The sequence below is a fragment of the Myodes glareolus genome, chromosome 19 (genome assembly GCF_982192425.1).
Source record: "Myodes glareolus chromosome 19, mMyoGla1.1, whole genome shotgun sequence".
NCBI lineage: Eukaryota > Metazoa > Chordata > Mammalia > Rodentia > Cricetidae > Myodes > Myodes glareolus.
Window position 1 is genome coordinate 57,593,509 of NC_142044.1, and position 25,495 is coordinate 57,619,003.

At 38.7% G+C, this 25,495-nt stretch overlaps 1 protein-coding gene across 1 annotated transcript in view; it reads left to right on the forward strand.

Moving 5' to 3' along the window:
• Tmem117 (transmembrane protein 117) overlaps window positions 1-25,495 on the forward strand; it is a 420,695-nt gene that overhangs the window by 324,260 nt on the left and 70,940 nt on the right. Inside the window, exon 6 of the mRNA XM_085678775.2 lies at window positions 23,911-24,070. Within this exon, the coding sequence (XP_085534901.1) occupies window positions 23,911-24,070 (160 nt within the window). The remainder of the gene's footprint in view (window positions 1-23,910; window positions 24,071-25,495) is intronic.

The following is a 25,495-nucleotide window of genomic DNA, read 5'->3' on the forward strand; positions in this document are numbered from 1 at the left end:
CCTTTATGCACACACACACACACACACACACACACACACACTAGTTTAATAAAACTTCTAAATTATGATAACTACTTAATCAGTAGAGATGAAAACATTGTATCCCCCTATCTTTCTAAATGTCACTTAGCGGCAAAGCTTTTTGCTCTGTTAATGTATCATGGGTATAAACCATACCTTTTGTGGTTGCTTGTGTCGCTGAAATGGAAAGAAAGAGATATGCATAGCAGTTAAGTTTTAGCTTCTCATAAAATGAGAACACATGCACTTTGGCCATTAGCATTATAGAATCTCCTTCCTCAAAACATTGTGTGCCAAGAGTACTGAAGAATGGTGGAGGTCTCCTTTACCACAACTGTAGAACACGGAGCGGTAGAGCAGCACTGAGCACAGGAAATTCCCTCTGAGTGAGACTGTCACCTTTGGATGGGTCAAGTGGCCTAGGAGCTGCAGCAGACACTTTTAGAGCGCTAAGACGTTAGTGTAAAAATGGCCATTCTTAACGTGTTTTGAATCCAAAACTTGCTGCTTTGGGAGGGTGGTTCTCCAACCATGTATCAGCTTGTTGTGCACATTTTATGGGGGTTATGAGGGGTCCAAGACACTAGATGTTTGACCCTCATGTGTTTTTCCATGGCAAAATCAATAAAGTTGAATCTAACCTTGAACCCATCTGCTCTAAGAATCGGGTATGGATGAATTTAAAGTTTTTATTTTTATTTGTTCTCTTTGTTGCTAATGGCATTCATTAAACATGGGTCTCTGGGTAAGAAAGCAAACACAGAGAAACCAAGGTAACATGCAATCATATAAGCAGTGTTAAACAGGGCGGAACAAAGGAAAGCCGTAGAAATTCATCAACAGTGATGTAGGATAGAAGTCAGAGCAACCCCCAAAGATCCCAGACATGGAGAGAGACAGAGTTCAGCTCTGGGTTGCCGCCATTAGAAACCTGAGAAATTTCCTTAGACTTCTAGGAATCCCAACTCTGGCCAAACCAGAATTTATGGCTTTGATACTGAGAATAATAAAGCAAAGCTAGAGTTGGAGTTTTGGAGTTATTTTAATATAAGCTGCTCAAAGTAGGGGAATCACTGCTAAAGACTGCAGGGGCCATATGACCACGTTCTCAGCCTTTACTTTGATGGAAGCTAGCTAGGGTCTGCTGGTACATTCATCTTTCAGTCGCAAGGCTATGAGGCCCAGACAGAGGTGGGCAATAAGATGGTCCAAGACAATCAGCCTCCCTTTACCATTCAAGTTCTCATTGGTTGTCAGTAGGATTTGGGAAGGAAATTCTACTGGGATTTTCCATGCACAGGGATATGGTAAATGTGTGGCATTTTGGAGAATTATACCTCCCAAACCACTTACTGTGCCAAAACATTTGATATTCCTGACAGCGAGCTGAGAGTTTAACTTCCTCCCCAACCTACAGTAGCACTGTGGTCTGAGGCTTCCTCGCTAGAGTGTGAGCTCTGGCGAGTGTGATGTCCCTCCCTTTATGCTTTTGATTTGCATTCCATTTATGTCTAACGCCACCACATACCTTCCTGCTTGCCTGCTGGCCATTTGCAAACCCAGCTTGATGTGATATTAAAATTCTGTACCCATTTAAAAATTGAATTGCTCTTTTCCTGACTTGTAAGAATGCTGTTCTGCATTTGAGATCCTCATTTCCAAAGACTGGCAAATGTTTTTTTTCTCATATTTTAAGTTGTAATCACATTTTCCTTTGCTTATACTTTGAAGTACAAGACACATACAGATATCTTTTGAAGCACAACATTTTAATTTAGATGAAATCTAATGTATCTATATTTTTATTCTTTGTATATCACATCTAAAGCAGCTGCTGATTTCAAAATGACAGGTTTTCTACCGAACATTTCTTCTAAGAGTTTTATAATTTTGGTCTTTGTGTTTAGGTCTTTGATTAATTTTGAATTAATCACCACACACACACTAGTATTAGATCATTTCCAATTTTATTTCTTTGCTTGTGTTTTGAAGTTGTACTAACACCATACACTTTTCTTTCCTCACTAATCAATGGTTGGCTCCTTCTAGAAGTCAATGGGTCAAAGACAGATGGGTTGGTTTCTGGTTCCTCAGTTCCATCTACTGAGTCCTACATAAATATATATTACACACATACATGATATATATGTGTGTATATAATATATATTAGATATATGCATATATTTTATGTAATATATTTACATATGTGTGTATCTGTGTGTGTACCCAGATATATTTATATTTATACATCTGTCCTTATGCCAAGCATCCCTTTGAGTTTCATATTAATTTTAGGATGCACTTGTCAGTTTCTTCTAATAAAGCATCTATAAGAATTGTACCAAATAAGTATACCAATTTTGGGAGTATTTCTACTCAAACTTAATTCTTTCAATCTGTAAACATTAAATATCTTTTTCTTTATCTAAGGTCTTCAGTTATTTTAAGTTTTAAGAGTGTAAGTCTTCAAACTTTTGTTATATTTATTTTTAAATATTTTATTCTCTTTGACACAACCACAGTGTCCTTCTCAATTGCGTTCTCAGAGTGTTCATTGCTAATGTGTACATTCAATTGACTGCCCTTTATTTTTGAGACAGATTCTCAATATATAGCCTATGATTGCCTCACTCTGTCTATGTGGGCTCAATTCCCTTACACCTGGGATCCTCCCACCTCAACCTTCCTAATCCTGGGATTTCAATTGAGTGTCACTACAGTAGGCCCTATTTGACTTTCAAAAGACCTTTACTAGGCACAAAACACTGAAGTATTTAATGAATATAAGCTAGTAGTTGGGAGACTAGCGCTCACCTGTGAAGTCAACCACTACAGTCTCTGCTATAAGCCTTCTACCTCCTGCAAAGGTTTGCTCCTACCTACCATTTATTATTGTACACGTAGTACAGATTACATTATATGTAGTTCTTCATAAGTTGTTGGGTGTTCTTTAGTATGCTTATTCATTATATATGTATCCATTCATCAGTCAATGGGTACTGGCTGCTGTGAGGGTGCACTTTTCTATGACATGGTGATAACATTCTTTTGGGCATGTACCCCAAACTACTTGGTAGCATGAGTTTTCATTCTTTATTTTTATAAGGTATGCTCTTTGAAGTTTTCTTTTCAGGTGCTGTGTTTATTTGTCTTTGGTTTTGGTAAGGCTGACATCATAGGACATTTTTTACCCCTTTCAAATTTTTAAAATATTTGAGGTGATATGATATCATTTCCTTCTTTAAACTTGATAAAAATCACAAGTGTGTCCAGGGATTTTCTTGATCAGGAGATTAACTTTGTTATTGTTGTTATTGTTATAGATTCAGTACCCTTTCTAATAAATAGATGCCTTCAGATTTTATATTTCTTTATGATTTAGTTTTGGTAGAGTCTGTGCTTAGAAATGTGCCCAAGTGAAATGAATTAACCCATGATTGCAACTTTGTTCTTTTTATTTAAAAAATGTGATAGTTATCTAAAGTCTTTTTTGATTCCATATTAATTGTGGAATCTTTCCATTAACTTCAATACTGCTGTAGGTAAAACATTTGGCAGGGAAGGCAGCAAGTGTACAGTGTGTCTCAGATTGCATAATCATTTGATGTACTGATTTTTCTGATATGTGAATGTGGATTTCAGCTTAATTTGTATCTTCCTCCTCTTTCCTCTGTGCTCCATAGCTTCCGGTGCAGAGGGCTTTCTGTTTGAACTTACACGTACCTGTTGAACATTATTTGGTACCTTAGCAAGACTGCTTTCTCAATTATTTATCAGACAATTTTTTTGCATTTTTGTTACTGGTATCTACTATAATTTCAGGGCTATCTTTAAGTCTTAATAATTATATTTATTTATTTCTGTGTGTGTGTGTGTGTGTGTGTGTGTGTGTGTGCTCAGATGCCATGGCATGAGTGTGAAAGCCAGAGGACAATTGGTAGGAATCAGTTCTTTCCTTTCACCATGTGAGTTCTAAAAACGGAACTCAGGTTTTCAAGCTTTGCTGAAAATGCCTTTACTGTCACGCCCTCCCTGTCCCCAAGCATCGTACTGGCTCACCTTTAAATTTTTCAAGTTTATTGTATGATCCTCCATGGTTTCTGCTGAAGAATAATCCACATGCTCTAGAAAATAGCATATTTTCCTATTTTAAAAGATGGTGTTTGGTTCAATACACATTTAGAACCTTCTTGTTCTTTGTCCATCTTCTATGTAGTTATTAGTCAAGTTTTGTAGTTTCAAAGTATCATTGTTGGTACTCTTTAACGTGTTTTCCTTTAATTCTCTTTTGTCATATGTTGTGCTCTGTCTTTCAGGCATGCGTGTCTTTTAGTTACAACTGCGTGATGAAGTTGCACTTCTTTGCATTGGACATTCTGCTTCTTTACCTGTAGTCACATGTTGGGACCCACAGACTCTTTTCTCTGTAATACAGATATCCTACCTCTCCTTTGGTTGCAACTGCATTCTATTCTTTTAGCCACCCTGTTATTTTAAAGCCACTTGCACCTTGGAATTTGAAGTGTGTCTCTTGTGGGCCTTGTATGTTCAAAACTCTGTTCTTCAACCTCCGGCTTTCCCTGTGAGTACTGAATGGATCTGTGGGCAGCAGTGCTAGTTGAGGGTCTGTGTGTGCCATCTGCTTCCTTTCTGCATGGTCTTTACAGCTGGATTTCCCTTACTCTCCTCCTTTGGGTCTAAAAGGTTTTCTTTTTGTAGTGTATCATCTAAATTCTCTTTCTCTGTCCTTCAGTATGCTTTAAGTTGTATTAAAAGTGATTGCCATAGCAGTTACAATCTTAATTGTAATGCAAACAGCCACAATTGCATTAATCCCAATTTAATTGCTTTTTTTTTCCCAAAGAGAAGATGTGTTAATGAAGTCCCATTATTCATTGTTTATGGACTTTCCATCCGTACTTGTATCTACACACTTTTCCAGGTCATGTCACCTGGATTATTTTCTCCTATGTTGTCCTCAGATCTGTATTTTCCCACAGCATGGTGAGGTCTGTGATTTATCCTGAGCTAATCTCTGAGATGTGAGATGCAGCAACCGGGTTCATTTTCCTGGGCATCTGACAATCCCTTACTTCATTCCCCCACGGAATTCCTGTTGTCTTTAACTGAAGGTCAGTCGATGGTTTCTGTGTGGGTGTGTTTGCCAGGTCTCTATTTTGTCCCATTTGTCTGTTTGTGCACTCCTCTCTCTGGTATATATACTGTCGTGTTTACTGAGGCCGGTGTTATGAAGCACAGTTTAATGATGTCAGTTATCAGACTTCTCTCAGATCATGGTGGCAATTCTCCATCTTTACCATCTGTAAAATTTAGAATCAGTTCATATTTACAAGGCAATTTGTTGAAATTTTGACTGAATATGAATTGAAGCCATAGACTAATTATGTCAGAACTCACATCTAAGCAATATTGATTTTTCCTGCCCAAGTATGGGTTATTTTCCATTTATTTAAGGGTCTTATTTTTATATTTATTGTTTTCTCCATAAAGGTCTTTTCTATATTTTGATACATTAATACCAAACTAAGAGTATTTATCCTTTCTAGTATCAGTTGGAACATTCTGTTTTATCATTCTAAAATTTGAACTCACTCACAAAACAAAACAAAAAGACACAAGAGTGGACAGGTTTTGTTAGGGTTTATAAAAGTGGAAGGATATAGAAGAGGGTTGGGGTCACAGTAATCAGAATGCACAGGTAGATGTACGACGGAATTGTCAATGAACACATTTAGTAAGTGTTATACAAATTAGCCTACAAAGAGCATTTACTGGAATATGCTGAAGTTCCTCTGATGCTTTTTAGATGTTCATAAACATTATCTTAATCTTTCAATTTATAAATTAAGACTTAAGGGAGATGGATTGTCCTCTGTCTTGGAATAATCTTTAAAGGAAGCTGAATGTTTTCATCATTCTGAGAAATATCATATACATAGAAAAGTTAATTATATATAACCCATAGAAAAATACAGTTAAAATTATATATTTTTACACATTTGCATATATATACATATATATATATATATGAACTACCAGCAGACATATGGACAGAAACAGGGACAGAAAATATTTAAATAATAGCTATCAAGTACTCCAAACTCATGTCAATAAATAGACAATTATAGAAATATACATATTTTCTACTTTTCTTCAGTAATAACTACTTTAAAAACATTTAACTAATTTTTTCTCTTTTTCTATATTTAATTTGTCCTTATTATTAATACCAAATAATAATGACTTACTTGGTATTCTTTATAGTTTTACCAGGTATACATGCACAATATAACTATCTTAGTTGGGGTTTCTATTGCTGTGATAAAACGCTATGACCTAAGCAACCTGGGGAGGAGAGAGTTTATTTCACCTTACAACTCTCAGCTCACATTCTATCACTGATAGTAGTCCGGGCAGGAACTCAAACAGGGCAGGAATGTGGAGGCAGGAACTGAAGAAGAGGCCATGAAGGCAGGCTGCTTACTGGCTTGCTCAGCCTGCATTTTTATAGTATACAGAGGCCAATAACTTGATCCTAACTAAGAAAATGCACCATAGACTTCCCTACAGACCAATCTGGTAGGGGCATTTTCCTAACTGATGCTTCCCCTTCCCAAATCTCTGTAGCTTGTGTCAAATTCACATAAAACCAGCCAGTGCAGTAGTCTAGGTTACCCATTCTGGATTTTATGCAAATCCATATATTATTTTATTTCTTGCTTTATTCATTCAAAACTATATTTGTCAGATGCATGATATTGTTGATGTACTTGTGGCTTGCTTGGTTTTACGTCTGTGTTTCTTTAAATTAGCATATTTTACTGTTATTGTTTTTAGATGTTTAACCTGCTATGATGGTAGAGGCTGGGATTATTCTTGTATGCACACAGAGGAATTTCTGCATAGACTCTACCTGGAAGTGGCTTCTAGCAGGTGTGCATTTTCCCTTTTTCCGCGTAATACTGGGCAGTTTTCCCAAGTTGTTCTCACAATTTGAAAATCCACCACTCAGTGCAGACTGTGTCATGCTTCGGCAGTGTTTATAACTATCGGGATTTCTCATTATGTCAAACTGGTAGGCATGTAGAGATACTTCAGCAAGGATCAAAGCAAGAATTGTGTGTGAAAGGTAGAAAGGAAAGCAGGGTGGGCATGCTATGGATGGGCCTATTTTTATTCTCTTCTCCTAGTATCGATGTTTTGACAATTGATTTGAATTCAACAACAGAATTACTTCAAGCACAGTAAGTATGGGGAAGATTTCATATTGAAATTGAAGCATCGTTTTCCTTTCTTCACTCTGTCGTGTTTGTCAAATTAAATAAGACAGCTTATTCCTGTTTGCATACTAGCTTCAGTTATGAGGAAGTATCTGTGTATAGTCAGCTTTCTCCTTTGTATGTCATCTAACGTTTAAACTAGGATGCATCTGAGGTTAGTTGTGTGGTAGGTTTATTTCTCTACAGCAATCGCATGTATGTGGGGCAAACAAAACCCAGTGATCAGCAAAGGGCGTAAATTTAAATGCAAAGTCATCCTTTCTAGCACTACTGTGTGGAGTGACCACTCAGAACTCTTCTAGTATCTGGCTCTTCTCATTTTCATAATCCCTGATAATTTGATCTGCAGCTATTCTCAACACTGGTCAGTAATTGCTAACAAATTCTCAAAGATGTGAACTTCCTTTTTATACTATTCTTAATGTTCCCTGAGACTTTACCATGATTTGTACTTGTTTTCTTTTTCGGATTTTTAAATCTCTTTTTTATATAAAATATCTTTTTTATTATTATTAATAATTTATAAAAATTTCTGCTTCTTCCCCTTCTTCCAATACCCTCCCACTCCCCCCCACTCCTTCTCCTGCTACATCTCCAGTCCGAAGAGCAGTCAGGGTTTCCTGCCCTGTGGGAGAACCTGAAGAAAATCATATAGTTATCCTTTTGGATATTGGAAGTAGACAAGATTGCCAAGCAAACTTGGGTGCACGGGGGGTGGGGTGTGGAAGTAAGGGGAGATGGTTGGAGAGAAGAGAGAAGAGGAGGATGGGGGAATGGAATGGGGGGAGGGAGGAAGGATGGATATGGGAGCAGGGAAGTATATATATCTCAATTAAGGGAGCCATTTTAGGGTTTGCAAAAGACATGATTCTAGAGGGGTTCCCAGGTCCAAGGAGAGGTCCTCAGATTGTTCCCTGGGCAGCAGAGGTGTGGGTGCCTGAACTGGCTTTGGCCCATAACCATACTGATGAATATTTTGCATATCACCATAGAACCTTCATCTGGCGATGGATGGAGATAGAGACAGAGACCCACATTGGAACACAGGATTTAAATCTCTTTTTAACATGACCCATGTCTCCCCATTTCTTTGTCTCTTTCCATCCCCCAACCACCTATCAGCGCTATTATTTTTACACCATTCAAGTTAATTGTGCATTCTGGACCTGGACTTGTAATGGCTTTTCATTTTGTCTATTGATCCCGTGGAACAACTGTAAATCTTTTAATGATTTTTAAATTTTATGGTGTACTTTTTAATTCAAGTCACTGAAGAGTCAAATAAGCCTGCCAATCCAATTAAGGCGGTAGCATTCAATCTTCTCAAGTTGAAAAGCAAGGTAATCAGGGGAAGGTCGCATGGACATGGTGGCCATGTGTGTTGCTCATCAGTCAGTCTCGCGGATTCATGGGAAGTGACAGAGAACAAACAGAGCACTGGCAACCTTGTTCACACCACACACTCCTTCCACCCTTTCCTTGCTGGGATGCAGGCTGCCTTCCTGAGCCATTGTGTTAGTGCCCACACATGCTTGCTTCTCTTTCCCGTGTGCCCAGATCTCATCTCTATATGCATCAAAGTCTCTGTCACTGCCTTCCTCACAGGGTTTTTCTCCTGTTAGGAGTTACCTTCCCTTCACCTGTCTTCACTAAAAACAACTCACTATATCATCACGAGGTAAAAGATTTTTGATTTTAGATTTATTTTATATCACAGAGACTGTGGTATAAATATACCACTGAATCCTGTATTTGAGCTATTTCATTTTAACTAACTGGGTTTGAATTTTGCTAAGAATCAAAGGTACAGTAAGGATTTTGGTGGAAAAGGTTTAAATTATATGATTCTCCGACAAGTACACACATTTAGGAATTCAGGAATCAGCACTGACATCCACGGAAGCCTACTCACAGTTGATTTTGGAAAGCAACCCATAGAAGGTATGAATGCAGTGTCTCTTTCAGGGCTGAGAGCAATCGCGTAAGTACACCAAGACCAGAGCCCAACTGTCCCCCTTTTTTCCTCATCCCCTGTTCCCTCTTCTTACATGACTTGGTTCTAAAGTTGGGCTTCAGCAGTGTGGGAGCCTCTGCTACTCTCCCTCCAGCCCTCCTCCTTCTACTCCCCCTCCAGTCCTCCTCCTTCTATTTCCCCTCCAGTCCTTGTCCTTTTTGTTTCTAACAGCAGAACAATTTAAAAACAGTCCACAGTGGGCTGACTGCCAGTTCCTGCTGTTAACTGTGAGATCTAGAATATTCAAAGAGTAGGTTTAAAGTGTAGACTCTTCAACATATTAAGCATTCGGGATAATCTGCAAATGTTAAATATCTCTACTTACATATTCTACAACATATACATATATTAACCATTATGAGACATAAAATTAATATATAATTTTATTTGCCACTTAGAGTAAAATTAAAATCAATTTGGCTTCAAAATTATTAACATGAATAACAACTAGCCCTCGGGTTCTTTATTTTCACAAATTTTGCTATCTAAACATACTGAATTGTTTTTTCTCAAGACATTGATTCTGATGATGATATGAGGCTCTGGTGTACAGACTGAACTAGGAGGATTTGCAAGTCAGTTTTGGGTAGTGATTTAACATGCCTAGAAGCACCATGAGGGCAATAGCCTTTCTTGTTAAATTCTAAGAGAAGACATAGATAATGCCCTGCACAACTATTTATGTACTTATAGACAAGCAGATTTACTTTCAGAGTAACTCTGATTTTCTCATTCAGTCTGAATTTCCCAGTGACTAAAAGTTCCATCAAATCCTGGACTTACGTTTCAACATAGATAGGCAGTCCTTTTAAGCTGGATTTAATTATCCTAAGTGTAAGAACTATGCATGTCCTTTCTATATTTGGGCTTGGAAATATTTGGAATAAACAGTCAGTTTAGGATCCCAGCAACCCTAAATATCTGGAGTTGTAGCAGTCACAGATTACTAAAAACTTCATGTTGTGTTTGTTGTGAATCTGCTCAAAATTACAGTACAGGTTGACTGTGTCTTTGGCAGGTCTTCAGGTTCCTTACCAATTTCGTGCTTGTGGGGTAAACCCCAGTTTTACCCTTCAGGTTTTAGGTTGAAGACCCATTTTCTGGCAGTGTGTCTGTAAGTCTTTCTGTGTGTTCAAAAGTGTTCTCATAGGTGGGTCCCCAACCCCGCATTTCCACAGCACAGCAGAGAGTCCCTCCCATGTTTTAATTTTGTCCACTCCCTCTACTGCTACATATGGAGAAGCAGCCCTCCCTTTAAAGGGGGTATGTGATTGGGTGAGGCCGACCCACATCATTGCCCTTTTGGCTAATACGAGATTAAGGTATTAATGATTTTATTTAATATACAGAAATCATTTTGCCATGTATGAGTGTACGAAACAATCAAAAGAGAGCTATCTCATCGTGTCCATAGATTTTACTCAGATTCAAGGAAAAAAAATGTCTAGGGCAAGAAAACATAGTAGTTAACTGAGCCTTGCCCCCGCATGAAGGACTGGAAAGCCGTTGTAAGCAATGTTGGTTTCTGAAGTGACCGTTTTACTGCATTCCATTTGCAGTATTAGCCCTCTCAAATAGTCTGTCATGTGATGTCTAAGTTTATCATTAAATTCCATCTATTTTCTTCTTAAGACAAATGTGTTCTTTGTATCATTAGAACTCACAGGTAGGCGTCTCATTTGTAATTTTCTACAATAGTTTGTTTTCTGTTCTTCCTCAGTCTCAGTTCTCCTTTGCCTCCTGGAGTGAATTCTTCCTGAGAAGCAATTATTTTTGAGTGGGATTTTACTGCTTATACAGCAATTATCAGGAATTATTTTCTACAGCATCAAATCAATGTTGTTTGGAAACTTTGAAGGCCATGTTATATACAGTCTCACTCGTAAATATCCATCCTGATTCTGCTTTCTTCCATAGGCTGCAGCCCTGCCCTTTGTGTCTAGGCAGACTTATGTACTTACAGTGCGGCACTGTGATTCCTCCTGCTTGCCTCCTTCTAGCTGACATCATCTTTTATTTTGGGAAGTTTTTCTTCCAGGAACAGCATGACTCTAGTGCCTCCTTGAGATCTTCCATTATTCCCTATTACAGTCAGGCATACAATGACTAGCTAGGTCTCACTAATTATATTGAGTCCTTTTCTAATCATGTTAGAAAGTACAGGTAGGTTTGTGTGCTGATCTGTAGTTTGCCAATCATTTTCCCTTAATAAGGTAATGATCACATTACAATCAAGATCTATTTCTGTAAAATATGTTCCTACAAAGTGGAATGGCTTGAAGTATCTGTTTTACATGCATGAATATAATGAAAGCTAGAAGTATAAATTTTTTTTGCCTCCAATATTTGGGTTAACACTGATAAAATTCAACTCTTCAGTCCAGTGGTTCTCAACCTATGGTTTGTGACCCCTTCAGAGGCAATGAACCTTTCACAGGAGACATCTAAGACCATCATAAAACACGGTTATGATTCATAACAGTACCGAAATCACAGTTATGAAGTATCAGCAAAACCAATTTCATGTTGGGGGTTACCACAGCACATAGAACTGTATTAAAGGGCTGCAGCATTAGCAAGGTTGAGAAACACTGCTTTGGTCAGTTACTGCCTAATTATTTTTCACTGTTTTATTCAGATATTTTCCTGCCTCTTACCTTACAGATCCCTAGAGCAGGAGCTTAATATCATATTTACATAGAGAATATCTGAAACTATATATCTAAATGTGGTGATTTGAATGAGAATGGTCCCCATAGGCTCATGTATTTGCATGCTTAGTCCCAAATTTTGCTTGGGAGGGATTAGGAGATGTGGCTTGTTGAAATATGTGTGCCCTTGTTGGGGGAGGTGAGTGGGGGTTGGCTTTAAGGTTTCAAAAGCCCATACGAGGCCTCTCTCTCCTGCTGCTGCCTGTGGATCAGGATATAAAACTCTCCGCTGCAGCTCCATTGCCATACCTCTATGCTTCCCACCAAGGCGATCATGGACTGAGCCTCTAAAACTTTATACAAGCCCCCACGTAATTATTTTCTTTCATAAGAGCTACTTGGCCATGATGTCTCTTCACAGCAATAGAACAAGTGAGACACCAAATTTGCCATTTGTTTGAAGCAATCTTACTTTAAAGAAAGATATATTTGCGATTGCTCCATCCTTGATCTTTATTCCCTAAAACTTCTGTTTAGTCCTTGGACCTTTGAGCTGTCCACTCATGTTTCCGTTTCATCCCACTGATCTCTACAGTATAGGTAGTCTCTGAACTATGATAGTTCAATTTTTGATTTTTTTCAGCATTATGACAGAGTAAAGGTGAGAAACATTCAGTAGAACTTATATTGGGGGTTTTGAATTTTTTCCAGGGTGGTCAGATACATTAAATAATTTTCTCTGTGTAGTGGCAGCCATGGGATAATTTCAGGGGTTGGGGCACGAACCCATACGCTGTAGTGCATTGTCCCTGCTAGCTATGGGGTTTGGTACTGCTGGATCCTGTTGTATATTTAGTCTTCTTTCATAAAAAACAAAAAACAAAAAGATTTCTGTTTGTAGTCCCTTCTGAGTCATAGCATCATATGTCTGTTGTTGTAATGATTAAGCCACACAGCATGGCTGACACTTCCGGGTTCCAGGGCCACGCTCGTGCGGACGGACAAGCCCTCAAGTAGAAGGGCCTAATGACCCCGGGAATCTTAAAGGACCACGCGGGACCCTTGTGCAGCATGGTTGCAACATGTACCTATGCCGCACCTGCATGAGCCCTCGTGCTCATGCGTGAGCTATGTCATCTGCCTATGACACAGCCACGTCATCCCCCTGTGCGCATGTGCAAGGTGGCCACTAAAAGCCAGATGCCCCATCTTCAGCTCGCTCTCTCTCTCTCTCTCTCTCTCTCTCTCTCTCTCTCTCTCTCTCTCTCTCTTCTCTTCTCTCTTTCTCTCTCTGTCTTCTCCCTGACCTCCCCAGGCCTGTACATACCCTCCCCCAATAAACTGCTAAGCGGGTTTGTTGCGTGTTCGGTGTTTCCTCCTCACTTGGACCAGGTAATTTCAGCTGTGGGCATAAGAAAGTTCTTGTCTGCCGGGAGTATTTAAGAGAAGCTATAAAAATCACTTTCTTTATAGAAATCCCCTCACTGATATGTCTTCTTCAGGAGCTGTTTCAGATGAACTTAAAACTTACTGTATTCCTTAGTTTAATTCAAAACACTGGTTTTTAGCCAAATCAGAAACTTCTAGGAGAAATTCTTCTCTAACTCAGTATGTAAGTTCATCCGATCTTTAAACAAATGAGGGCTATTCCTTGTCCAGTTCTTCTCTTCTTTTCTATTCTTTTCTTTCTCTCTCTCTCTCTCTCTCTCTCTCTCTCTCTCTCTCTCTCTCTCTCTCTCTCCTCTTTCTTCCTTTCTTTCTAAGACAGGGTTTCTCTGTGTATCTTTGGAGCCTGCCTTGGAACTTGCTCTGTAGACCAGGCTGGCCTCAAATTCACAGAGATCCGCCTGCCTCTGCCTCCAGAGTGCTGGGATTAAAGGGGTGCGTCATCACTGCCTGGCTTAGTTTTTCTTTTGAAGCAAGTTAACTGACAGAAGATTTCACTTGGTGTGCTGAGTGTAAACTTTCCATTCCCAATTGTTCAAAGTGAAGACTGTTTGGAATATCATAGTTATCGTTTTATTTTAATTAAACAATGCTGGAGTCCTTATTGACATTATCTGTCATTAATAACTATTGCTCTGTGTTTCTTAGGGCTTCTGTTTCTGAACTTATGATATTGTATACCTGGGTAAAAGTGTTTCCCTGTTTTCTCTGTTGACTTGATGTGTCATTTACTGTGCACAGAGAGGTAACTCACTAGTAAGAAATATTGGCCTGGTGAGTTTCCTTCTGGTCACACAGGATTAGCATGTTCATTTGATTGGTCTGACATACTTGCTTTTTTGAGACAGGGTATTTCATATGGACAGGTTAGCTTCAAACTTGCTACATAGTCGAGGATGACTGTGATCTCCCCATCCTCCTGCTTCCACCTCCTAAGTTCTGGTATGACAGGCATGCACAAACACGTCTGGTCTATGTGGGAGTTTTGATCAAACTCAAGGCTTTGTGCATGCTTACTGAGTACTCTGCCAGCTGTGTCAGATCCCCAGATGTATCTGAGTTCATGTGCATTGCACAGGCTTCATTCTTTTCTCTGCAAACACTGGAGCAAACACTTTGTAAACATGATGAGTTAAGGCTGCATTGGGATCTTCTAAAGAGTAAGGAATAAACATTTTTTACCCCAATTTAAAACAGAATATAGACCTCCAGCACTAACAATGTGTGGATCATTACTAAAGAGTAGTGAATGTCCTAGTTAGGGTTGTATTGCTGTGAAGAGACACTATGACCATGGCAGCTCTTACAAAGAAAGCATTTAATTGGGACTGGCTTATCATTTAGAGCTTCAGCCCATTATCATCATGGTGGGAAGCATGGCAGCATGCAGGCAGAAGGAGCTACAGAGGATCTGAGAGTTCTATGTCTGGATCCACAGACAACAGGAAGAAAGAGTGAGTAACTGTGCCTAGAGTGAACTTCTGAAACCTTAAGGTCTGCCCCCAGTGACAGTCTTCCTCTAAACAAGGCCACACTTCCTCCAGCAAGGCTATATCCCCTAATATTGCCACTCCCTATGAGCCTATGGGGACCGTTTTTTGTTCAAACAACCAGAAATGACAACCCTTTTCCTAAAGATTTTGCAGTCAGGTAAATATTATTTGTCTTGACATATGTTATATTTTATACTTAAAACTATGGAATATAAAGAATGTCATAGTTCTGTGTGACCAAAACAATTCAGTGGAGTCAGCTAAACAGTGGAATGAATAACTCTCCATGGTTTCTGCTAAAACAAACAACACTGACCAGGTATGGACAGAGGCCATCAAGCCATGCAAAGGAATATGGACAGGTTGTTTAGTTTGTTGCCTTCTGTGTTGAATTGGCGATGTGTGTCTGGTGTTGATGGTGGAGAGCATCAGTCAGCATTGATTCTGTAGATCAGGACGCCAGGACACTGTTTGCATCAATCACCACCTGTGGGGCCAGACGCTGCACTGTGAGATGCCTTTTACCATGTCCTTCTAACCTTTCGGGAACAAGTGTTTCCAAACAAGTTATTTCTTCATTCCAGTGCTGTTTGCACTCCTGCTATGTTTGGGGAACTTCATGACGAACTGATAGAGAGATATAAAGATAAACAACACATGCATGTATAGTTTAATAGACAGCATTAGAATCTAATCATTTCCTGTACAAGTTCTGGGTCCCAAAAGAGCCACAATCGAGATGAGTCAACTCATCTCCTTTCTCAGGGATCTCCTCTTAATGAGCGTGTTCGGAGTGGCTGATAACTGGGAGCAGCGTTTATTTAATGGAAGCCATATGGAGCAGCAGCGCTCTTTCATGAGGTCACTTGGCAAGCGTTTGCCTCTGTTCTCCCCTGGTGCTCCTGGTCTCAAACTCAGGATCCCAGAGCTGCTCTCTCTGAGGAGAAGCCCTCACTTCATCAGCTGGACTGCAGCAGTGAGCCGGCTCACCTGTTCAGGGGAACTGGTTGGATCAGGCAAATAGTGATTGGTTTTCTTGTGGAACTGCAGTGGTGACACTGATCGTTAAGACAGATGAGAAGTGTTGGCATTCTCCCACAGCCATCTGTGACTGGCGTGCTGGCACGTCATGCTCGGGGGGAACTGTACGTCTGATCTGTCTCTTGGCTGCGCAGTAAAAAGTGAAGGAAATTTGTTCCATGTAGATTGGCTTCTTTTATTTTTTATAAAAACAGAATTTATAATACTAAGTAATTTTCAGTTACTTTATTATATCATCTTATATGTATTTAGCACTTTGAAATGTGAAACTGTATCTCTCTTTATATATTTGTTTTTTGAAATGGTAGTGAAGCTTTCCATTTTAAGTAGGATATACAGTTTATTTCTCAGTGAGATGAAATATAATCTGACTTGTTTGAGTTGCATCCCAACATTTAACTAGAGTATTGCAGAACGAAATAGGGTTTTAATCTTTTTAGTAATATGTGAATTGTGCAACATGATATTCCTGCCTAGACTAAAAGATTACATGTTTAGAATATGAATAATAGTTAATACATAAAATACATTAAAGTATAGTTATTATGTTGGATCACATGACATTGCTAGTGATCAGATATTGGAAATTTTATTTAACACAACTTATATTAGTGAGGTGACTTAGTACATGCCTGTTATCTGTGTAATCAAAATGAAGCCACATGAGAATTAGCCCTGATGGCAGATCCCTTTGTGAACGGCTCAAACTGAATGCTAACTGCTCTGCCACTTGACATCCTGATTGATTTCCAGCCGTGGGACTACCTGGGATAATCTCCCATAAGGTGGTGATGAGGGAAAGCAAACGATACCAGCACACTTTGCCACTCAAAATTTTGCCACATTTTAAAGACCATGTTTTAGTGAAAGCCAGATTTATTTATGTGTGTTATCTGTGTCTAATCACCATATATAATAATAGACTTTTGACTAGGCTACAAGATGAATGTGTTTCCTGTAAAGTGAGACTCAGTTGTATTAAGTTGTGAATTTCTTCAGGGTCTGGCTGATAAGTATCTGGGACTGGGAGAGTTCCTAGAATCCACAGATCTAAATTCTGTGACTTTGTTTCTTTGCTTTTTTGTTTTATTTTGTTTCTCCGTTTGTTTCTCAAGACAGGGTTTCTCTATGTAGCTCTGGAGACTCTCCTGGAATTCACTGTGTAAACCAGGCTGGCCTCCAACTCACAGAGATCCACCTGCCTCTGCTTCCTGAGTGCTGGGACTAAAGGTGAATGCCACCAATGCCTGACTACTGTAGTTTTCAAATATTTATTTATTTAATTTAACTTTAGTGTGTATGTGTGTGTGCACATACGTGCACTATGTGCATGCATCTGAATGTATGTGTGTGTACTCCTTAAGTACTAGAGCCTAAGGAAGCTAGACGAGGTGTCAGATTCCCTGGAACTAGAGTTAAACATGGTTGTGGGCAGCCATGTAAGTGCTGGAAACTAAGTCTAGTTCCTCTAGAAAGTAGGGAAATGCTCTTAACTACCAAGATATCTCTCCAGTGTTTAGATTTGAATCCTTATTAGTTGTATCTGGCTGACTGTATGACACAAGCAAATGACACAGTCTCTTGGATCTTCTTTACTGTCCCCAACAAGCGTGTGTAAACTTAGCATAACATCAGTGCTTTGGTCCCACTACCCTAGATATGGGGACCTCTAGACTAGAAAAGTTTCCTTAATCCTTCTTTGTCTCTCATTCCAATTCATAAAATAACAGAAAGGATGTCTGAAGAACTGTAAGGAATCATATTATTAATTGCCTACCTAAAATTGCATATAATACATATAAGTCTATATGTATATATATACATATATAGTTTAAATGAAATTTCCCCACTAACATGGCAGCCTAAACAAGACATGAATCAAGACAAAACCAATAGACAGGCTAACAGGAAAGGGAGCTCTCATGGGTTGCCAACCCTAGATTGATGACGGAAGTTACAAAGTAATCCCACACTAGTTCAGAATTACATATAATAAAGGGTTATTTATTTAGGGGAGACTCACAGATCACTGCCCTAGATCACAGTCCTCTGCACAAACAGGGAACAGGAACAGAGTCTATTAGCTGGAAGCAAGAGATTGAGTGCATGCGTTGCAGCTGTATTTATAGTGTAAGAGACCACACCCAAATGGGCTGTTATCTTTAAGGCTGTTGGTCAAAGAAGCTGCCACAGTACTAGACAAAGAACTGTAAGCAACTAGGGAATGCTGAACTTGTCTTAACTCGGGGAAAAGCTCGCTAACTGAGTATCCAATACCAAGTGATCAGTCCTGAGATCATATATACAAGTAAAATAAGAACTGAGTCAGGTTGTATTCAAAGAAAAAGAAGCTATGAATTTGAGAGAGAACAAGGGGTAGTTCATGGGGAGAGGTTTGAGGGAGGACTGGGATGGGGGAATTGATGTGATTATATTTTAATTTCAAAAAGTAAAACAATGTGAAAATAAACAAGTGTTCCTAGCAATATTTGATGAAAATGACAGAAAGTAGAATTGAAGTTATGAGAGTGAGGAGAGGAACCACTGGAGCTGATAATTATGTATGAGATCTTTCCATTTGAATGAATGCCAGAAACTAGAGAGGGTAGAATTGATGAGCCAGTATGTCATGCTGGCACTGGGTACAGTCTGCAAGGAAGACAATCCAGATAATTGCTTAATTGCAGACTCCTTAAAGAGAGAAGCCAGCGCTCCCCAAAGTCCACAGTGGAGAGTAAATATCTTTCATTTCAATCATTGATTAAACAAATACCCAAGAATGTTGCTATGATGGCTTGCCTCTGTGAGGTTGGACGTTTATTGCCATATGACAGCTTTTAACTGTTTCCTCTTAGTACCTGTCAGGCTCTTCCAAGTTAAGCTCTGGAGTAATTTCATAGGATTATACTCATGATGAAAAAGTGAAGCACGTGACTTCTAGCGATAAACATAATACAGGAAAGTCGTAGTCCAAATGCTTCCCCTAAGAGACAGTGCCTTCTTATAACACAGAATCCTGGCTCGACCGGAGCCTTCTTATATCACTTCTGTCTTACTCTGTATGACCTAAAAAGCCTTTGTTGTGACTAGTGTGGGTTAGCTTATGTCCTGTGATACAGGATTCAGTTTTATATCTGCAAATTGAAATTGGTGATAACAGGGTGTGATATGGGAGGTATAAGTTTATGTAAGCCATGGGTATTGGCAGCAGACATGTGGTGCTATTCACATTTCTTTCATGCCAGGATCACATAAAAGTAGTTTTTTTTTAAATTGGCTTTATTGTGTTATGTATTTTAGAAAAAAAAACTAATGGTTTAAAATGAGTTGTCCATGTGGTGAAGTCTATTTTACGAGAAGGGGTGAGAAAAGTGGTCACTTGCAGCACGTTTGCATCTGTAAACATGTATGTCTTAACTCTAAGGGTTTGACTCAGTGATTGACGGGTATCTGTGCATCTTATATTCAGCATGGCATTAGAGATGGCATAACTAATTAATGCGTTTTGTTTTCGATTTCCTTTGCTTTTTGCTTTACTCTTGAGGCTTATTTTAGATCCCTTTCTTTGAGCTGTAGGCATGCATATTTAATGATTGCCATTTTTATTCCTTTTGTACTATTAAAAATTAAATATCATGCAGAATACCTCCCTTAATTTCCCTTTGGAGCAATAAAACGTTACCAGTAACTATTTCTTGAGGTCTGTAGCAACACCTTTTGACAAAACACAAGTGCACAACGAAGCTGGCAAAACACTCACAAAGCATTCTTAATGGTGGTACATGTTAGAACGCTGTGCCAGCGGATGGTCCCATCAGCAGCACACATGGGTCACTTTCTCCAGATTCTCACCAGCCTTTCTCTCTTGTCTTTCTGACGCTGGTCACGCTCTCAGGTGTGAAGCAGTTTCTCACTGTCGTTCTCACTTGCTTTGGCTTTATCATTAGTGGTATGGAGATTTTCTTCTTTTTATGTATTCTTCTCTTATACAATACATCCCAAGCACAGTTTCCCCTTTCTCTACGCTTTCCAGTCACCCTCCGCCATGTTTCCTCTTTCCTAGATCCACTGCATCTCCATTTATTTCCCTGCAGAAAAGAGCAGCTCTCCCAGGAGGTCAACCAAACACGGCATAACAAGATGCAGTAAGACGAGACGCACGCCCTCATATCAAGGCTGGACTGTACCCACTGAGCCCTCTCTTAAGAGCTGTCTATTTGGGTCCTTTCCCCCTTGTGCCATTTGATTTTCGTGCTATGAGTTACTTACATTCTGTGTATTGATAGTTGTCAGACATAATCTCCCATTTCATTGGTTGCCATTCCATTACCATTTGTTTCCTCTGCTGTGTGTTTAATTTGCCAGTTTGATGTCACCGTGATTGTTCTAATTTTCTCCCTATGTTGTTGTTGTCCCATGTACAAAACAGCTTCCAAAAACAATATTGAAGAGGTTTTCCTGTTTTCTCCTAGGCGTTTCATGGTTTTTGGCCATATGTTTAAGCCTCTAGTGTTCTTGAGTTAGTTTCTGTGTCTGATGTAAAAATGGAATCAGTTTCATTCTTTGCATGTGACTACCCATTTCTTTGTGTGTGTTTATTGAGGAGGCTACTTTGCCCCTGTTGTGTATTCCCAGTAACCCACTCATAACTTAGTTAACAACTATGAGTACACTTACTTCCAGTCTTTCCAGTTTTTTTAAGAGTGTCTGTGTATGTGTTGATATCAGAAAATACAGTGTTTCCAGACTTTTCAAAAGTCCTCTGACTCCTCGGTATCTCTAATGGTATCATGTGACTTTAGAGTTCTTTTTCCATTTTTCTGAAAAAATTCCATCAGACTCTTTATGGAGATTGCATTGAATAAATAGACACATTTGGTGGTAAACAGTTATTTTAACTATTCATCTATATGCTCCATAGATATGCAATATCTTTCCATTTATTTGTGTCTTCTATTTTTCAGTGTAAAGATGTTTTATTTCTTTGGTCAAAGCTATTTCTAGGTATTTTTGTTCTGTTTAAGATGGAATTATTTTCCCAATTACTGATCTTCGGATGCTAGTGTATAGACAGACAACTGGTTTTTATGTTGATTTTTCTATCGTCTCACTTCACTTACACTTTTAGTTCAAAATGGCTTATGATAAAAAAGCAGATAGCTTCTCTTGCCTTTTACTTATTTTTCTTGACTGTTCGTTTGGCCATACTTCTAGTATTGTTGAGTAGGAGTCATGAGAATAAGCTCCCTTGTCTTGTTCCTGTGAAGGAAAACTTAAGTGTTCTCCATTTAGTATAATGTAGGCTGTGAGCCTGCCGTGTATCAGCTGATTCTGTTGATATCAATTCCTTCTACAATGATACCCATCATGAGCTCTCTGTCAATGATAGGTCACCTATGCATTTGTGTGTGCCATACATCCTAGGTATATGGTAAGCTCACACAAGGACAGATTTCACAGCATGTGGCCTCATAGTTAAGTATTACATGGCTCTACACCTAATCCATGTTAAAAGGTTTTCCACACCTACTGAGTGATTGTGATTATAATCTTTTATTCTTTAAAATTATTGTATTATATTGATTGATTTGTCCATGTTGACTTCTTGCATCCAATGAATAACGTCCACTTGTTTTAATCTACAAGCCTTCTACATGCTGCCAGTTTACTAAGAATAATTCCCTTATGTTTATTGGATATATTCTTGTGGCATTTATTTTTTTGTCTATCTTTGATATCTAGCTATTCTATTATAAATTGAACTGGGAAGTTTTCCTCCTCCTGAATTTCTGGAAATATCTGGGAAGAGATGACTACAATACCTCTTAATAACTTGGTGTCATTAGCTTGTGTAGACATCTGCTCCAGAGCTGACTGCATTAGGCTTCTGACTCCTCATGCATCTCATTCAGACTACCTTCTGATTCACTCTTGGTGGACAATACGTTTCTAGAAACTTTTTCTGTTCCTTCTGAGTTGTCCAATTCATTGCCTTGTCTTTGCTTGTAATATTCTCTTATAAACATTGTATTTCTATTGTATATATTATCTTTCATTTTTAATATAAAGTTTTGTTGATTGCCATCATTTTTGTCACCAAAGGTTTGCCAGTTTTATCTTTTCTTTATCTTGCCAGTACCCTGCATTATTTCTATTTTTATATATTAATGTTAACCTTATACATCTAGTTTATACATTACTTCTTTTATTTCTGATGTCCTTTATCATGCCAAGTTTGGGATTCATTGTTTTTGGAGTTCCTTGATGTACAGAGTTAAACTTCTTTGTGGAAATCTCTTTTGTTTTAATATAGGAGGTTATGTTATAGACTTATTCTTGGAGCTCCCACCTTATCCCATATGCTTTAGCATGTTTGTTTCTATTTTCATCTGTCCTTAGATCCTTTTTCATTCTGTTTTTTCATTTCTTTGACAGTTGGTATTCTGAAGCATGTTGTTAAATTTCCATGTTTGTAAATTTCCCAGACTTCCTTTCCTTTCTTTCTTTCTTTCTTCCTTCCTTCCTTCCTTCCTTCCTTCCTTTCTTTCTTTCTTTCTTTCTTTCTTTCTTTCTTTCTTTCTTTCTTTCTCTCTCTCTCTCTCTTTCTTTCTTTCTTCCTTTATTTATTTACTTTTTTAAGCTCAGAAATGGTACTTGCCATGATATCAACCCAGTAGCAGTCCTTTAGGAGTCTTATAATAACCAGGTGAAATGTTGAATTACTCCAGGGGTACTTATTTGAAACATTCTATGTATGATACCAAAAGTCCCTCATGATAAATTTTTTACTTCTACTTAATATAGCAGAAGGAAATGTACAATTTACATTTACCAGGCTATTTCTCAAATTTTTAGAGATATAAATTACATCTTTTCTATTTGTGGGTAGTAAAATCTCTCGGGGGTATTTTATATGCATTATATCAAAGTATGACTTGCCTCCAATAGAGCTCATGCAAAAGGAATAAGCATCTTCTGAGAAATCTAATGTGCAGATTTTACACACTTTGCAATCGAAAGAGACTTCTGTTCATTTGAGATGTTAATTACTAAAAGTTGTTAGGTATATATCAATCACCTTCCCTGGAGGCCGAGGAATCTTCACAGAAGCGGGATCAGAAAGATCGAAAGATCGTAAGAGCCAGTGTGGTAGCAAACTTCAAGGAAACACTGTTTTCTGGACACACTGGAGCACCTACAGATGTTCACTCGAAAATACTGTGGCAGCAGGCACACTCCAGCGTGAACTCAAGTCAGACAGAGTCCCAGCAGGGAGGAATGGGGTGGGTGGGGATGGAATCCCACCCCGAGCTGAGGAGCAGGACATTTGGTAGCTGCTGAGAGAGGGACAGTCAGTTTTCATTAATGATATGACCCCCCAACAGCAGACCCTACTCCCAAGAGTAGTTAGGCTACACGAAATGTTTTAGTGGTTTTTAAAAATAAATAAATGGAAGAAGAAAACTGGAAGATCCGTAGGAAGCGAAGCGAGAGGGGATTTGGGGGACTATGATTAAAATATATTGTAGGAAATTCTCAAAGAATTAACAAAAATATTAACTTAAAAATTGTTAATGAGCAAAATGCCAATATGAGTAAATATTCTGTGGTTTTATTCCATAACCATGTCCTTCTTGTTTCTCTTCCCCTGCTTCCCTTTCTCCTTCCTTTCCTCGCTCTATCCCTTCCTTCCATCCTTCCTTCTCTCCACCCTTCCTCATTCTTTCTTTTCTTTCTTTTTTCTTATACTTACTCATTTATTTCTGATTAAATTTGTTTCAAAACAATTGTGCCTTCTTTTATAAAGTCTCAAATGATATCCAAATGACAACATAGCAGACGCCCCACTTTAGTCCGGACCATTTTGTTTTAGACTAAGTCTCACCATGCACATCCCAAGACTGCTTTCAATGTTAGTATTAAAAACGTCTTGTTCATTGCAGGACTGTTCTCTTTACCCTGACTTCCGTGGTGGTACTTGTCATCACAACTGACTGGATCAGCTGGGACAAACTGAACCGGGGATTTCTGCCCAGTGATGAGGTTTCCAGAGCTTTCCTTGCTTCTTTCATCTTGGTCTTTGACCTCCTTATCGTGATGCAGGTAAGTGTCTATATTTCCCTGTGCTCTCTGAATGGTCTGTGCTTTATTCTCAGTGTAAGCGTGGACTCTACACATCTAGAGAAGAGCTCACTTTACAATTGTGATTAATGGACTTTCTCTAATCGTTTCATCAGCAATTTCACAGGGATGAAAATATAACTGGGTGTTGGGGGTGCAGGGATTCATTTTATGAATATTGTTAGGCTGGGCCTGGTAATAATGCAATATTATTATTACTACCAGTTGGGGAAGATGCGGGAAGCAAAATAAGACAAAAATGGAACCTCCAAACTGCCATTTTGTGAGCAGAGTACTCAAAGATGAAAATGACAGGAAACCAGCAAAGCACAGAAGCGCAATTGTCAAAGCAATGCAGGGGTTGTAGCCGTCAGAATGGGAGTGGTGTGAAAGTGTTTTTCTGGTTATGAGATGATCTGTTTTCAGTATTCGCCAGAGACTCTTCCATTTCATGGAAACAGTATTTCCACCCTGCTTAGCAATAGATATTTTTGTAAAACATCATCATGCTAGTGAGTGTTACTGGTGACAGCAGCTGGGGTGAGCGCTTGGGATGTAGGAGTGTTCTTTTGAAAGAGACATTTGCTATTTCTTGATGCTTTATCTTGCTCATTAAATGTCTATCCATTTGCTAGACATTTTCTTATTGCTTTCATAAGGCGCTTTTGTTTCCCCTCCCGAGGCACTATAAGTCATGAGAACAATGGCTGCCGTTGCCAAAGGGAAAGGAGGCTCCATTGTGTTCTGAATTTATGTGAGATTTTGCAGGATAGCAGATTGGATTTTTGTTTCTAGAGGCAAAGAGGGACCTTTATGGGAGTGATTCTGTGCTGTTGAAAGGCTGAACAATAGTGTTTTGTTTTGTTACATATCCTGGGCATTGGCTTCAGTGGCACTTACAGTATATCACTGTTTCTAATGGGCTGTATTTTAAAATACATTATAGTTTAGAACAATCTGAAGTCATAAGCTTGAAAACTTTTATCTATTCTAGAAACAGACGTTTCTTTTTTCATTTCTTGCAAGATATTTTAGCATCATGGAGAAATCCTTGGGCATGAGGTCAGGCATCATTGGCAGGGTCCTGGTCTGCCTCTCATTTGCTGCAGGACTTCTTCAACAGAGCTCCAAATTGAGTTTGTAGTAATTATTCAACAGTACATCACACATTACTTGTATCCAGTTCATTGTATCTTATTTTGTTTCCCAACTAACTTTCTTTATAATGTTAAAGTCTCAATCCGGTTAAATGCTTACTGGTTCCTCTCTGACCCCATTTTAGAGAAAAGTAGGAGCAGCCAAATAGATAATTTATCTCTTTTGATTTGTTCAGATTTATGTGCTAGAGAATACTCCTTAATCAACTGATTTCTCAACACCTCCCCTATTCCCTGATTATGCAAATTC